Below are 13,641 nucleotides of genomic sequence, written 5' to 3'. Positions count from 1 at the left end.
CCTAATTATCTACTCAGCCAGTCTTGTTTGATTTGTACCCTCCCTTTCCTCTGGATTATTGAAAGTAGTCATAGACATCATATTTTTTCATCCATAAGTATTTCAATAAACCATTGAATTTTTAAACTAGATCCAAATTCCTCATCAAACTTAGATTTCTTTAGGCGCCTGGGTGGCTCAGTTTGTTAAGCATCTGCCTTCAGCTCAGGTCATGATCCAGGGTCCTGGGGTCGAGCCCCTTGTTGGGCTCCCTGCTCAGTGGGGACTCTGTTTCTCCCTCTGTCCTTCCCCCAACTCGTTCTCTCTACTCTCAAGTAAATATATATTTTAAAAATCTTCAAAAAAAACACCTTAGACTTCTTAAAAGCAGCTAAACATCTTGACAGCAGTGTAATGGAGTTGCCACTTGCTTGATACAAAAATGTATTTAAATTTTTTATACTAATGCTTTAAGAAATAAGTATTTCCCTGGGGAGCCTGGCTGGCTCAGTCAGTAGAGCACGCGACTCTTGATCTTGGGGTCGTGAGTTCAAGCCCCATGTTGGGTGTAGAGATACTTAAAAAAAGTATTTCCCTGACACTCAGCTCTGCTATTTGCTAGCCATATGACTTCGGCTAAGTAATTTAACCTTTTCGGCCTTGGCTTTCTGTATCTGTATAATCAGTAAACGAGATTTAATGATTATTACAACTTATTATTCTGATCCTGTAATTCTGACAGTCCCTTTAAAATTTGTTAACTTCTAGTTCCAGAGAGCTGCCTTTGAGTTGTTTTTTTTTTTTTTTTAAATCTTGCATGGTTTATCATTTATATTCCCGTATTTTCATGTTGGTCTTTTCTCAAGAGAATTATAAACTACCACTGTGGACTGTGGTCTGTGTGTGTTTGCTTTTTTCATTTTTTGGAGTACCTCGTCCATGCTTAAGGCATGCTGCAAATATTTGTTGATTGGTTTTGATAGTGTCAGTCGGGTTTCTTACGAGTACTGAAGGGACAAAGTAAAAAGAGCAGTCATTCTATCTTCTGTTAATGAACAATATAAACACAAAGAGTATAGATACTACTTGTTATGACAGTTTTTTATATTAATTATTGAAGATTTAATTGTTCACTGTGAAGTCCTATATATTCTGTAATTGTTACTTCTTTTTAGTTACAAGTTTTTAAGTTTAAGAATTGTACTAACTGACTATGCCTTTTTTTTTTTTTTTTTTTAAATCAGTTCTCTGAGAGTGTGAGTGGTACAAAATTTGAAGAAGATCATCTTTCTCATTATTCTCCCTGGTCTTGTGGCACCATAGGCTCCTGTATAAATGCCATCGATTCAGAGCCCAGAGATGTAATTGCTAATTCAAATGCTGTATTAATGGTATGATTTGGGGGGGCGGGGGGATATCATGCATGTTGACTCAAGTTTTAGAGTGATTGAATGCTTTCATCTTCATATTGTTACTATATAACTCCTCTGTAAGCAGCAGAGTTATATTTAGGTAAGTCTGAAATACATTGCATTTGATGTTAAAATTATTTGAGCATAGTTCGGTGGTTTAAAATAGATGTTGGATTACCGCTGAGATCTATAGCTAGTGTTAAATTTACCAGAAAGCTTAATTACATGTCTTTTGAAAGCGTGTATCTGTATCACTAGCTGAAGTACTTGCCAGCAGTGCCTTTATTGATTTTCTTTGGTTTGTGCAGGACCTGGACAGTGGAGATGTTAAGAGAAGAGTGCATCTATTTGAAACCCAGAGAAGGACAAAAGAAGAAGACCCAATAATTCCATTTAGTGATGGACCTATCATCTCAAAATGGGGTGCAATTTCCAGATCTTCACGTACAGGTTACCATACCACGGATCCTGTCCAGGCCACTGCTTCCCAAGGAAGTGCCACTAAGCCTATCAGTGTATCAGGTAATCCACCTTACTAATACTGATATGTTCTAACACCGTGCTTTTTAATCCTCATTTTGTGAGGTACAGAACATTTCCCTCCATTAATAATCATAGGAAGCTCAGAATTAAATGGTTTAGCCAGGAGAACATGGGTGGTTGGATAAAATTAGGGATCTTTTCTTAAAAATGTATGTTCACATTTATATAGTGATTTTTCATTTTTGTGATCATTGTTTTTTTCTGCATTTCTGTAGATTATGTTCCTTATGTCAATGCTGTTGATTCAAGGTGGAGTTCATATGGTAACGAGGCCACATCATCAGCACACTATATTGAACGGTAATGTTACTCTTAATTTTCTCTTGGATTCTCTATTCTCAGACTTGTACGTTATCCTCAAGAGTATAGATCCTACCCCCCGATTATTTGTGAAGTATGCTTTGATGAATCTAGCTATATAACAAATTTCTGAAAGAAAACGTACATTTGGAATGACAACTGAAACTTTCAGGGTTGATCCCTTACCGAAAACATGTATGGCATATGATAGCCATTCCTGCTTTTGTTGCTTCATTGATTTCACTTTTATAACTCTATAAACTTGTTTCTCTTTAAAGGGACAGATTCATTGTTACTGATTTATCTGGTCATCGAAAGCATTCCAGTACTGGAGACCTTTTGAGCATTGAACTTCAGCAGGTAGGCTCTGTGTTGTTCAGCTTTGAATTCTTAAAAAATAAAATGGCGGTTGGAAGCTAACTTTACTTTTTTTTTTCTTTCCTGTAGGCCAAGAGTAACTCACTGCTTCTTCAGAGGGAGGCCAATGCTCTGGCCATGCAACAGAAATGGAATTCCCTGGATGAAGGCCGTCACCTTACCTTAAATCTTCTAAGCAAGGAAATTGAACTGAGAAACGGAGAGGTAAAGAAACTGAATCTCCCAGCTTCGTGTGTAATGTATTTACTGTTTGCTGTTGTGTTGGTTTCTGCCGTTACTTAGCGCATGTTAGTGTGCCTTTTTCTGGCGGATGATTGCTTTTAAAACTCAGAATAGAAATAAAATTGTAGTACCAGATTTCTTATATAATTCCTTATTTCAATCATTGGGATTCCCATTTTAATCTAAAAGGGAAGCCCCAGCTTCCACAGGTATAAAATCAGCATTTTTCTTAATTACAGAGTGATTATACAGAAGATTCAAGCGATACTAAACCTGATAGGGATATTGAGTTAGAGCTTTCGGCACTTGATACTGATGAACCTGATGGACAAGGTGAACAAATTGAAGTAAGTACCACAATTAGATATTTAGGAGGCTTTATTCCATTGGCAATGAAAGTGTAAAGTGCTTTCATAGTGAAGGATTAACATTTTATTTTCTTAGGAGATCCTGGACATACAGCTTGGTATCAGTTCTCAAAATGATCAGTTGCTGAATGGAACAGCAGTGGAAAACGGGCACCCAGTCCAGCAGCACCAAAAGGAGCCGCTGGAGCAGAAGAGACAGAGTTTAGGTGAAGACCATGTGATTCTGTGAGTGTTAGACAGATAATTCCTAACCAGTGGACGTAGGCTATAAATATTTAAAGAGAAATAGATGCAGTGTTAAATGCATTTTTGGCTTTATCCCATGAGGGGAAGACCCTATGTAATAGGACATGATTGGGTCAGTCTCGATTTTTAGGAGAGAAGAGGTAAATTTGAACAAACATAGTAGCCCATTTAAGGGGCCTGAAACTTTATTTGTTGGGATAAATGTTGTTGTCCTCATGCTCCAGCATCAGATTATACTTTCTCAGTCTGGTCGGCAGACTTCTAGATGGCAAAATGGAGAATTAAAACCTGTATGTAGGATTTCCCTTTTTAAAAATCATGTGAAGATACTCTTGGATTTAATATTGCCATTTTATATAATTACTGCCAAAAATATGGGTTAGTCTGGAACTTGATAGTTTGTTGGCCTTAAATTAACCAGTATTTTATTTTTTGGAATATGATTTTTGGAAAGTGGGACTTTTTTCTTAGTGAACATGGATACTTTTTAGTGATAAAGACATGCCTTTGCTAGGGGCTCCTAAAGTTTGTTACAACTTGTATTAAGCATGTATGGTTATTCTTTAAAGTTTTCACTTAAAGCTAATTTGTTTTCCATGTCATTTATTTTCTCCCAGGGAGGAGCAAAAAACAATTCTGCCGGTAACTTCTTGCTTTAGCCAGCCACTCCCAGTGTCCATTAGCAATGCAAGTTGCCTCCCCATCACCACGTCTGTCAGTGTTGGCAACCTCATTCTGAAAACTCATGTTATGTCTGAAGATAAAAACGACTTTTTAAAACCTGTTGCAAATGGGAAGATGGTTAACAGCTGAAAGGAGGTTCATCTTTCAAATTTGTGACCATACCATGGAAGCATTTACACTAGCTTTTTATATATATAATATATATTATATAATGTATATTTTTTTTAAAAAAAGATATTACTGGGGGCATCCATTTCCTGTGGACTCTTTGATACTTCAAGCCCTCTTGCATTAGCATTATGAAAAAAAAAGAAAATTTACTTTACTAGGGTAACACGTTCACTTTCCAGAGGTGATTGGAATTTGGACATTTAACTTAAGCTTCAAGCAGCTTTTTATGAGTTTGTAGCAATCCGGTGCAGTAACTGAGCCATTTCCTATTTTAAATGGCTTCTATAGAAAATTAACAACTCAGTTATTAAACTAGCAGGATCCTACAATGATACATCTAGTGAAAGTAGACTTAATTAACTTATTTATTTCTATTTTATGTTTTGCTGAGAGAAATTTCCATCTCATTCCAGCTGCTTTATTTATCTTTTTCATGGGACTTTGCATGGGTTTTTTTTTCTTTTCCTTCCTTCCTTTCTTCCTTCCTTCCTTCCTTTCTTTCTTTTCTTTTCTTTTCTTTTTTTTTTTTACTTTGAAGAGTGGAGTTAGACGTTCTTACCATAGAATTTTACAGGGTTATATACTAGCTTTCTTTACTGCATTATATGTAGGAGTGTGGTGCAGTGCTTTTATCTGTAGCATTGAAATTTTTTTTAATTTTCCATTTTTCAAGAATAGTTTCTGCTTTGTTAATATTTATACACAGGCTACTTGTTGAAGTAAGTAATTAAATATATAACCAAGTGCCTAAGTCTTTCAGCTGATGTACTAGATATTAAATTCTCCTAAGTTATGCAGAATCGTTTTTACAATTTTGATAAATTATGCACTAATGTAATGGCAGTTTTTTAAAATGCAGATTTAAGCCTGTACATTATTGACTCTGATGACTTGGCAAAAGAATCAGGTGCTTTCAGCTTTCTTGAGAAAACCCTGTATGTAGCGTTTGCACTGACTAACAAGATGGTATTGCTGGGTTGTTTTTTTTTTTGTTTTTTTTTTTTTAACTAATTAATTTAGATGTTCATTGCAATATCTTGGTTAAATATCGTTTATTGTTACTTCACGTTGGGGTTTAATTTTCCTTGTTTTCTGACTGTTAGGTTGATAAGACTATGAACCATGTAATAATAGAACATTGGCTAACCTTTATTCATACTTAAAAACACGAATAATTTCTGCCCTGCTAAATGTGACTGAAAAGTGTTTGGACCTGGCATCTGGAAGTATGCAGTATGTTCAACCAGCCGTGCCCCAGATTTGTGGGAGGTATTTTACTGAAACCTAAATTTCAGTCAACATTTGGAAACAAAAGCTGGGCATTCCTTCCTGGTGATCTTACCTATAGTTTGTCTCTTTGTTTTCCCCCCGGTTTCTTTGAGATTAGTTTGACTTTTATTATTATTTTTTTAATTAACTTCTGTGAAGTTGTTTACTCTGAAAATTGTACTGGAATATTTTAAGCCAAGCTGATCTTTCACCAGGTGTACTGTATGTAAGGGCTTTTCCTGCTAGCAAGATGCTTAAACAGGATCATGTTATTGGTCGTCTGAGCTATTTAGTTGTTTTACAAAACCACAGCATTGTATCAGATAAGATTTTGATAAAAAGTTTTGTGCACATTTCCAGGGGCGGGAGGGTTGACATTTCCCTGAAATTTCTTGATCAGAATGAGTAAATACTGGTGTTTGATAACCTGTCTTAATGAACATGCTCATAAGGTGACTGATAAGTTGTAAATATACCTGAGAAACAAAGGGGTAGTTTTGATATTCTGGTGTCAGTATGGAAGATCTTACACATTTATTTACTGTTCAGATGTATGAAGACGTTTGTTCGTAGCATAACAGCACAGTAGCCTTGACTTCGTTTCCTTCGGTTAGTACTGTACCTTTTTGCCATGGCCAGTGCTCCCTATCCCTACAAAGACATTTTATTTATTTCACTCTGTAACCTGAAATGAATAGGAATGAGAGTTTTAAACCATGTTACATTAACTTATTTCTGACATTATAAATTAGCCTAGGATATTACAGGAACATGATTGTTATATAATTTATATCAGAACCCTTCTATAAATATGCGCTTATTACATTTAAAATGCTTCCAATGTACTTTATTTGCTGTTTGTATTTCCAAAAAGGATATGCAAACCAGTATGTCTATTTCATGGATATTTAAATAGTGAGATCTTCCATGTTGAAGGTAATGTATTTTTTTTTAAGATTTTAAAATTGCTATTTTGTTACAAAATAGAGACCTATTAACAGTTTGAGAGCTCCTTATGTGCCCTCAGGGAAAGAACCCTCTGTGCAACAGAACTACGCAAAACATCTTCAGCACGTTCTGAGGGTGAATATATACTACATAAATTGATCTTGTGTATTTAACCTTATCTTTTTAATTTTAAAATTGAAATTTTGAAACTTGGTTGTGCTCTGCTGGAGGGGTTTGGGATAAACTGCTTAGGTGTTTGCCTACTTGTCCAGTGAAATCACATTTGCATCAGTGTATGTATATACCTGCCAACCTTATTGATATGTCTCAGAATATTTATATTAAAATAATGCTTGTCTTGCAGCAGGTGATCCCAGAAAACAATAACGCCCTGTTCTTCAAATCTTACTCTTGTTCTCACTAACAGCACAGGAATTGTTTCTGTGTCGGGATTATTCTGTATTGCATCCTTTATCTGTGTAGCAGCCGTCTTCTTTTTCTCATGGTGGGTTTCACGTAAGGAAAGACTGGTTCTCTGCCCCTTTCGAAGAAAGAGCAATTTTTCTGATCCTTCTTCAGAAAGTTACTCCCTGATGTCATGGAGGGAAAAAAATTACAAATCAGACCAAGGATGTGACTTTTTAAATTTGGGTGCATTGTGTCATTTGACCCTTTTACCAGCATGTTGTGATGTACATATGTTTGAAATCAGTATATAAGGCAATAGGAGAGGAAAGATGTAATGTCGGTTAATTTAACTGCTTATGGTGCCTGTGGTCTAATTAGGAAAAAGTAGTCTGAGGTCTGGAAAGTGGGAAAATGGTGGGGCATTTGTTTTATTTTTTGTGTTTTTGTTTTTCCATTTCTAAGTCCCACTTTGAAGGCCATGTGCCTCATTCAGATTCTGTGAATGTAGCCTCAGTAGTTCTCTTTTGTAATGTCAGTTCATTTTCTAAAACCTGAGAAAGTGATGTATGTATTTCGTCTAATTGGCACCTGAGCAGAGCAGATTCCCTTGCCTTTCCTGCCATGACTTCGTTTCAGTACCACCTGATAAGCCAGTGTCATGCATGGAGTTCGTGCGTTACAATTTTCAAGAGAAGGTAGTACTTCACCGGGTCAGTGGCACTGATTTTTTTTACTAGTAGTTATTTACTCTCACAAGAGAATAATAAAAGAAACCTCACCTCCTATACGAGAACTGAAATATCCCATTTGTATGGATCTAGTCACTTTCACTCAAATTTCGAGTTGATTCTAAGTATATAAAGCACATCCCAATTTTATATGCTGCCTTGAGAAAATTACAGGATGCACAGCAATTTCTAGGAATTTAAAATGGGATCATTTAAACATTTGAAAACGTTGTTTTAAAAACCATCTAGCTTGCTCTTGCATTTTAGATGTTAAAGCCCATGTTGTCTAGTTGACAGGGGTGGAATTGTAATGATCAGATTCAGCATGTGATTTCAACTTTGAATCTGAATATTTCTTCCCTAGCTTCTTGGTGTGGTTTTCTGAGCAGACTGTCACCAGTATTGGTAACTGAGCAGTTAAAGGGAAAAGTTGCATTGCAACTATGTATTAGTTTCCTGGAAGAACTTTTCTTGTGTTTTAGTGATGGAAGAGTGTTGATGGGATCACTTACTGTAACTCCTTCATAAGAACCCCTTCTGCAAGCAGAACACAAATGAAAGTGCTCAAGGAGTATCCCATTTTCTGGATAAATTGAATACATTTGCTAGTTATTCCTTTATACTAGCAGTTTCTTTGTATCCCTTTGCTGGCAAGGGAATACAAGGAGTCAAGGCCACTGATCGGAACACCCCACATTTGAGTGGAGTCTTATTTCTACTCCAAGAGCAGTTATTCCCCCAAATCCGAAATTGGCAACTTTTTTCTTTTTTTAAGTAAAATTTAAAAAATATCCTCAAACCAGTGGAACATAGACACTGGCTGCACTTAGTACTGCCAAAAGCCAAGGTCATTTGCATATATTCCATCAATCTGTCGAGAATTAGGCCTCACTTTATAACCCAAGGCATGGAAGTGCATGCATTCTCTTAGCTGGGCAAACAATTATACTGTAGTTGTGATACAACACATGTGGCTTTTATTCGTACTGCACATATCCACTGTACAGCCACTTGGGAGTATCGTGGTTAGCTTGCAGCAACTGCTGTCTGCATTTATACTGTTTATTGCATATTCTTTTCCCTGGAAGTGAAAGAGAAATGTTTTTCTTGTTGCATTGATTACATTTTATAAATTTGCTTAGCTGGAAAGTTTGGGAAAAGAGGCCTGTTTGTCAATTGTACAACCGATTGTGAAGCTCTAGTGTGAATATTTTTACGTCTGTATTAGACATTTTCTTTGCAAATCTATTGTTCGATTGAAATGTAAATGAAATTAAAGATGGTGTACACCCATCATGTAAAAAGCAGGCACCATCTCTAAGATGGATTTAATGCTCATTTTTAAGGCATATACTCAGCTTCTATTTAAAACTATAATTTAAAATAATTCTGTACAATGAAATGGGGAATATATATGGGAATAAATTCTATTCCATTTATTTCAATTTGAATTTCCAAATTGTAATGTTTCCCTTTGTGCTATAGGAATAGGATTAAATGGGGAAGGCTAGGATTTATAAGGCCTGTATGTGGGGGGAGGGCAGAGATGGAACAATGAGGGTTGTGACGATAGTGAATAGCAAAGAGTGAATCCGTGTGTTTTTGCTGTAGCACTGAAGTGAAGAGATATTAGCTTTGGCTGTTCACAGAATAGAGCATCATGATTTTCAGTGTTTGAGAGAAAATTGATGGAAAAAGTTTGCAGTACTTGACATGTATTTGCATGCACAAAATAAAATTATTTGTCCACCTTCAAAGTTGTTTTAGTGTCAATATTAAGTTCACGGTGCATTTTAGTTATATTGATATCCTTGGTATACTTTTTGGCTTAAATAAGCTACCGGGATACTCCTTGAGATTTAAACAGTCCCCTGCCTCGGGGCGCCTGGCTGGCTTAGTCAGTAGAACATGGGACTCTTGATCTTGGGGTTGTGAGTTCGAGCCCCGCATGACGGGGGTAGGTTGTACTTAAAATTAAAAATCTTTTTTTTTTTTTTTTTAGATTTATTTATTATTTGAGAGGGAAGGGCAGAGGGAGAGAATCTCAAGCAGACTTCCCACTGAGCATGGAGCCCCATGCGGGGCTCAGTCTCACAACCCATGAGATCATGATCTGAGTCGAAACCAAGAGTCCGATGCGTAACCAACTAAGCCACCCAGGTGCCCATAAAATTAAAAAATCTTTAAGATAAATAAATAATCACCTACCTCATGCATACATGCCTGGGAAGGATCCGAAAGAATAAATAGACCAGGGAGGTTGGAATATTTTGCAATCCAGTCAGTCAATTCAATTATTCAAATACAGATAAAGTACTTTCTCTATGGCAGATGAGGAGATAGATAATTCTAGCAGTTCACAGTCTAGGGGAGGAATGAAATAGGACAAACTCATAAATCATGTGTCCTAGAAGTACAAAGACACTTCTGTGGAGCCTCAGAATATGAACAGATAACGGCCTGAGTGGATCGAAACACCATTTTCACTGGGCCTTGCCTGGTTGTACTCATTCACTCAGCTGATACATTTTAAGCTCCAGTCTATGCTGGTCATTAAGGTTAAAGGCCAATAAAACATGAACTCTTCCTCTGGAAGCTCGCAGTGTGGAAAAGGGAAAGACGAATCTGAATCAGCAGCTGAGGAAGCTATGTCCTAATGTAGGGTGTACGGAAACTTCAGAAGGGAAACTATGGGGCAGGTGGGGGTGGGCCAGGGGAGATGCTTCTTTGAGAAATGATCCCAGGCTCGACTTCGTAGGCTGAATAATATGTCACCAGGTAGAGAGAGGGAAAACACCGTGAGCACCTCTACCTTCACAGCAACCCACTCCAGCTTCCTTAACAGCCCTTCACTGTAGCTCTTATCCTTAGTTTGTATCCGAGATGTGAAGTAACTTGCCCAAGACCTCCTAGCTAAAAAGTAGTGGAGTCCAAATTCAGGACTCAAGTCTGTTCCACCTCCCAAAAGTAGTGATGGATGGTGGGGCTTGGAGCCTGTTTTAACGGTGTGGCAGTGGAAAGAGTGTTTAAGGAACAGCTTAACTAACTCTTAGAGCACTTAACATGTTCCAGACACAGTTCTAAGTGCTATAGGTATATTAAAATCTAGGACCATTACTGTCACCACTTTACAGATGAGAAAACCAAGGCAGACACCTTAGCAAATTTGCCTGAATTCACATGGCTAGATGAGATAGGTAGGAATCTCTATGAAGGACATTAAATACCATAATAAAAAGACAGGGAGTCTTGGAAGTTAGATGATCTGAACAATCTGGGGTTTAAGAAAGATCATTTTGGTAGTAGAGTGAGGTGAAGCTGGAGATAGACCAGCAGGGAAGCCAGGTCAGCAATCTAGGTAAGAAGTGTTCAGAGCATGGCCCAGCAGGGATGGAGGGAGAGAGGTGGATCCGAGAAGCAGGAGAGAGCAATTGACAGGATTTGTTGTAGAGAGAAGATATTAGACATCTACACATTACAGTGGATCAGATTTGGCTTAAGAGTCCCAGACCTCATTGCTGAGAACAGAGCCGTATTTGTGAGATGTGTAATCTTGTGTAAGTCCTGGAGTGACAGATGAGGAAGAAGAAGAGGAAGAACCACGGATAGTGGATCCAAGCAAAGGAGAGGGAACTTAAGGAAATGAAAGTTCAGGAAGATTTTACCTCCTTTATTGTACCTATTGGAGTAATTAGTATGCACTTTAACAAAGACAAAGGTAAAAACCTTAATTGAAAATTCCACAGTGCAGTGGTTCCAAACTTACTTGCACATTGCAATCACCTAGGGATCTTTTAAAAATCCCAAAGCCCAGAACACACCCCAGAGGGATTAAATCACAATCTCTGGGGGTGGGACCAAGGCATCCATACTTTTAAAGCTCCCCAGGTGCTTCCAATGTGCAAAAAAGTATGGGAACCACTGCTGTAATGAAATAAAATGGATTTGGGACCTGTCTTAGCCAAGGTACTAAATAACATCCATTGTCAATTGTTCAGGCCCGTATGGTTCTTGGAGACATTCAGCAAATATCTTTTTGAGAATCTATTACATACCAGGCCTCACGGATGCAGGAGTAAGCTAGTCCCTAACTTCATGAAACTTACCTTATAGTTGGAGGTGTAGACAAGAAACAAATAAAAGGTGAATTTAGATCACGAGGAGTAATACAACCAGAATGAATATAATACAACCAGCTGATGAGATTCCGTAAGGTGGGGGTGATTCTCAGGACTGTAGACAGTTTTAGGGAGGGCAGGCTGCCAAATATTCCTGTCTGGATCTCTGATAAACATCTCAAACTTAAGCATGTCAAAGAATGAGTTTCTGGGATTCCTCCACTCCCCAAACTACACCTCCAGTCTCCACCCCACCCCCCACATTTCAGTTACTTCCCCCTGGATCACTGTCCCTCCCACTTAGTCCAGCAACAAATCCTACCAGTTCTGCCTTCAAAATATATTCAGAATTTGACCCCTTCTCACCACCTAGGTCTGAGCCACAATTATCTTTCACCTGAATTAGCCTGAAGAGCCTCCTGTTGTCCCTGCTTCTACCCTTGCCTCCCCTTCAGCAGCTAGAGTGATCCCTTTAAACTGTGAAGTCTGATCGTTTCACTCCTGTGCTCAAAACCCTTCAAATGCATCATCATCAGAGTGAAAGCCAAAGCCTCTTTTCTGGTTTTTTGCTCACTACGCTCCAGCCGCACTGGCCACTTAGGTGCTCACCACGCCAGGCGTGCTTCCATCACAGGGCTTTTCTGCTCGTTATTTTCTAAGGATAAAGGCTTCCCCCACTCTCACTGGATATCTTCATGATGAGACAGATTCCCTTTCTTAAGGTCTTTACTCAAAAGTCAACCTCTGTGAAAGTGAAAACTGGATGGAGAGCCATGGCGGGGGCTGGGGTCCCTATTTAAATTAGATATTTTAACCCAAGAGACTGGATGAGTTCAACTGGGTGTTTTTTTTTTTTTAACTTTATATTCTGAAGTAATTATAGATTCACAGGAAGTTGCAAAAATACTAGAGGACCCATGCACCCTTCACACAGTTTCCTCAGCAATAGCATCTTTCATAACTAGTACAATAGCAAAACCAGGGAATTGACATGTGTTACAATCCACATACTTTACTCAGATGTCATCAGCTTCACGTGCACTCGTGTGTGTGTGTGTGTGTGTGTGTGTGTGTGTGTGTGTGTGTGTGTAGTTCTTAGAGCATGTAGATTTATGGAACCACTACTACTCCCAAGATAACAGAACTGAAAAAAAAAAAGTAACAATGTTCGCTCAGCGATCCCCCTCATGCTACCCCTTTATGTTCATATCCATTCCCCTCCCTTATCCTCATTCATCCCTGACCCCGGCAACCACTGATCTATTCTCTATCCCTATAACTTGGTCATTTTGAGCATGTTGTATAAATGACATTATACAGGATGTAACCTTCTGAGATTGGCTTTTTTCACTCAGCCTGATTCCCTTGAGATCCATCCAAATTGTCACATGTATTAAAGTGTGTTCCTTCTTACTGCTGAGTAGTAAATGTAGCATTTTGTTTAAACATTCACCCGTTGAAGAACATTTGGGTTGTTTCAAATTTTTCACTATTACAAATAAAGCTGCTATGAACATTTGTATACGTATTTTTGTGTGAACACACATTTTTTGTTTCTCGTATTTTTTGAGCAAATAAATTGGTGTACTTGGGCTACCTCTCAAAGAAATGGATAAACTGGACTGATGGATGCAGTCTTAACTTAAAAATGGACAAATTCCTTCAACGTACAACTTACCAAAACAGATACAAAATCAAAAGTAAAATTGGAATAACTCTTTATTAGTTACCTATTGTCACATAACAAATAACCCCTAAACCTCGTGGCTTACATAACAGCATCTGTTATCTCCCAGTTTCTGTGGGTCAGGAATCTGCGTGTGACTTCAATGGGTCCTGTGCTTTGGGTCGCACAGGTGTTGGCTGC

At 38.0% G+C, this 13,641-nt stretch overlaps 1 protein-coding gene across 4 annotated transcripts in view; it reads left to right on the top strand.

The window, feature by feature from the left end:
- The window catches only part of RC3H2 (ring finger and CCCH-type domains 2), a 48,002-nt gene extending 38,589 nt beyond the window's left edge, over positions 1-9,413 (top strand). For 2 of the 4 annotated variants that reach the window (XM_026513918.4, XM_026513917.4), the window contains 8 exons: positions 1,224-1,370; positions 1,700-1,913; positions 2,150-2,234; positions 2,513-2,594; positions 2,682-2,816; positions 3,074-3,181; positions 3,279-3,427; positions 4,066-9,413. In XM_026513918.4, the coding sequence (XP_026369703.1) occupies positions 1,224-1,370; positions 1,700-1,913; positions 2,150-2,234; positions 2,513-2,594; positions 2,682-2,816; positions 3,074-3,181; positions 3,279-3,427; positions 4,066-4,261 (1,116 nt within the window). In that variant the 3' untranslated portion in view covers positions 4,262-9,413. The remainder of the gene's footprint in view (positions 1-1,223; positions 1,371-1,699; positions 1,914-2,149; positions 2,235-2,512; positions 2,595-2,681; positions 2,817-3,073; positions 3,182-3,278; positions 3,428-4,065) is intronic. The other 2 variants (XM_057313741.1, XM_026513919.4) reach the window with 2 other exon arrangements.
- The last annotated feature ends 4,228 nt before the right edge of the window (positions 9,414-13,641 follow it).

Source organism: Ursus arctos, unplaced genomic scaffold (genome assembly GCF_023065955.2).
Source record: "Ursus arctos isolate Adak ecotype North America unplaced genomic scaffold, UrsArc2.0 scaffold_18, whole genome shotgun sequence".
Taxonomy (NCBI): domain Eukaryota; kingdom Metazoa; phylum Chordata; class Mammalia; order Carnivora; family Ursidae; genus Ursus; species Ursus arctos.
The sequence above is the reverse complement of the archived record's forward strand: the minus strand, read 5'-3'. Positions and strand labels throughout refer to the sequence as shown.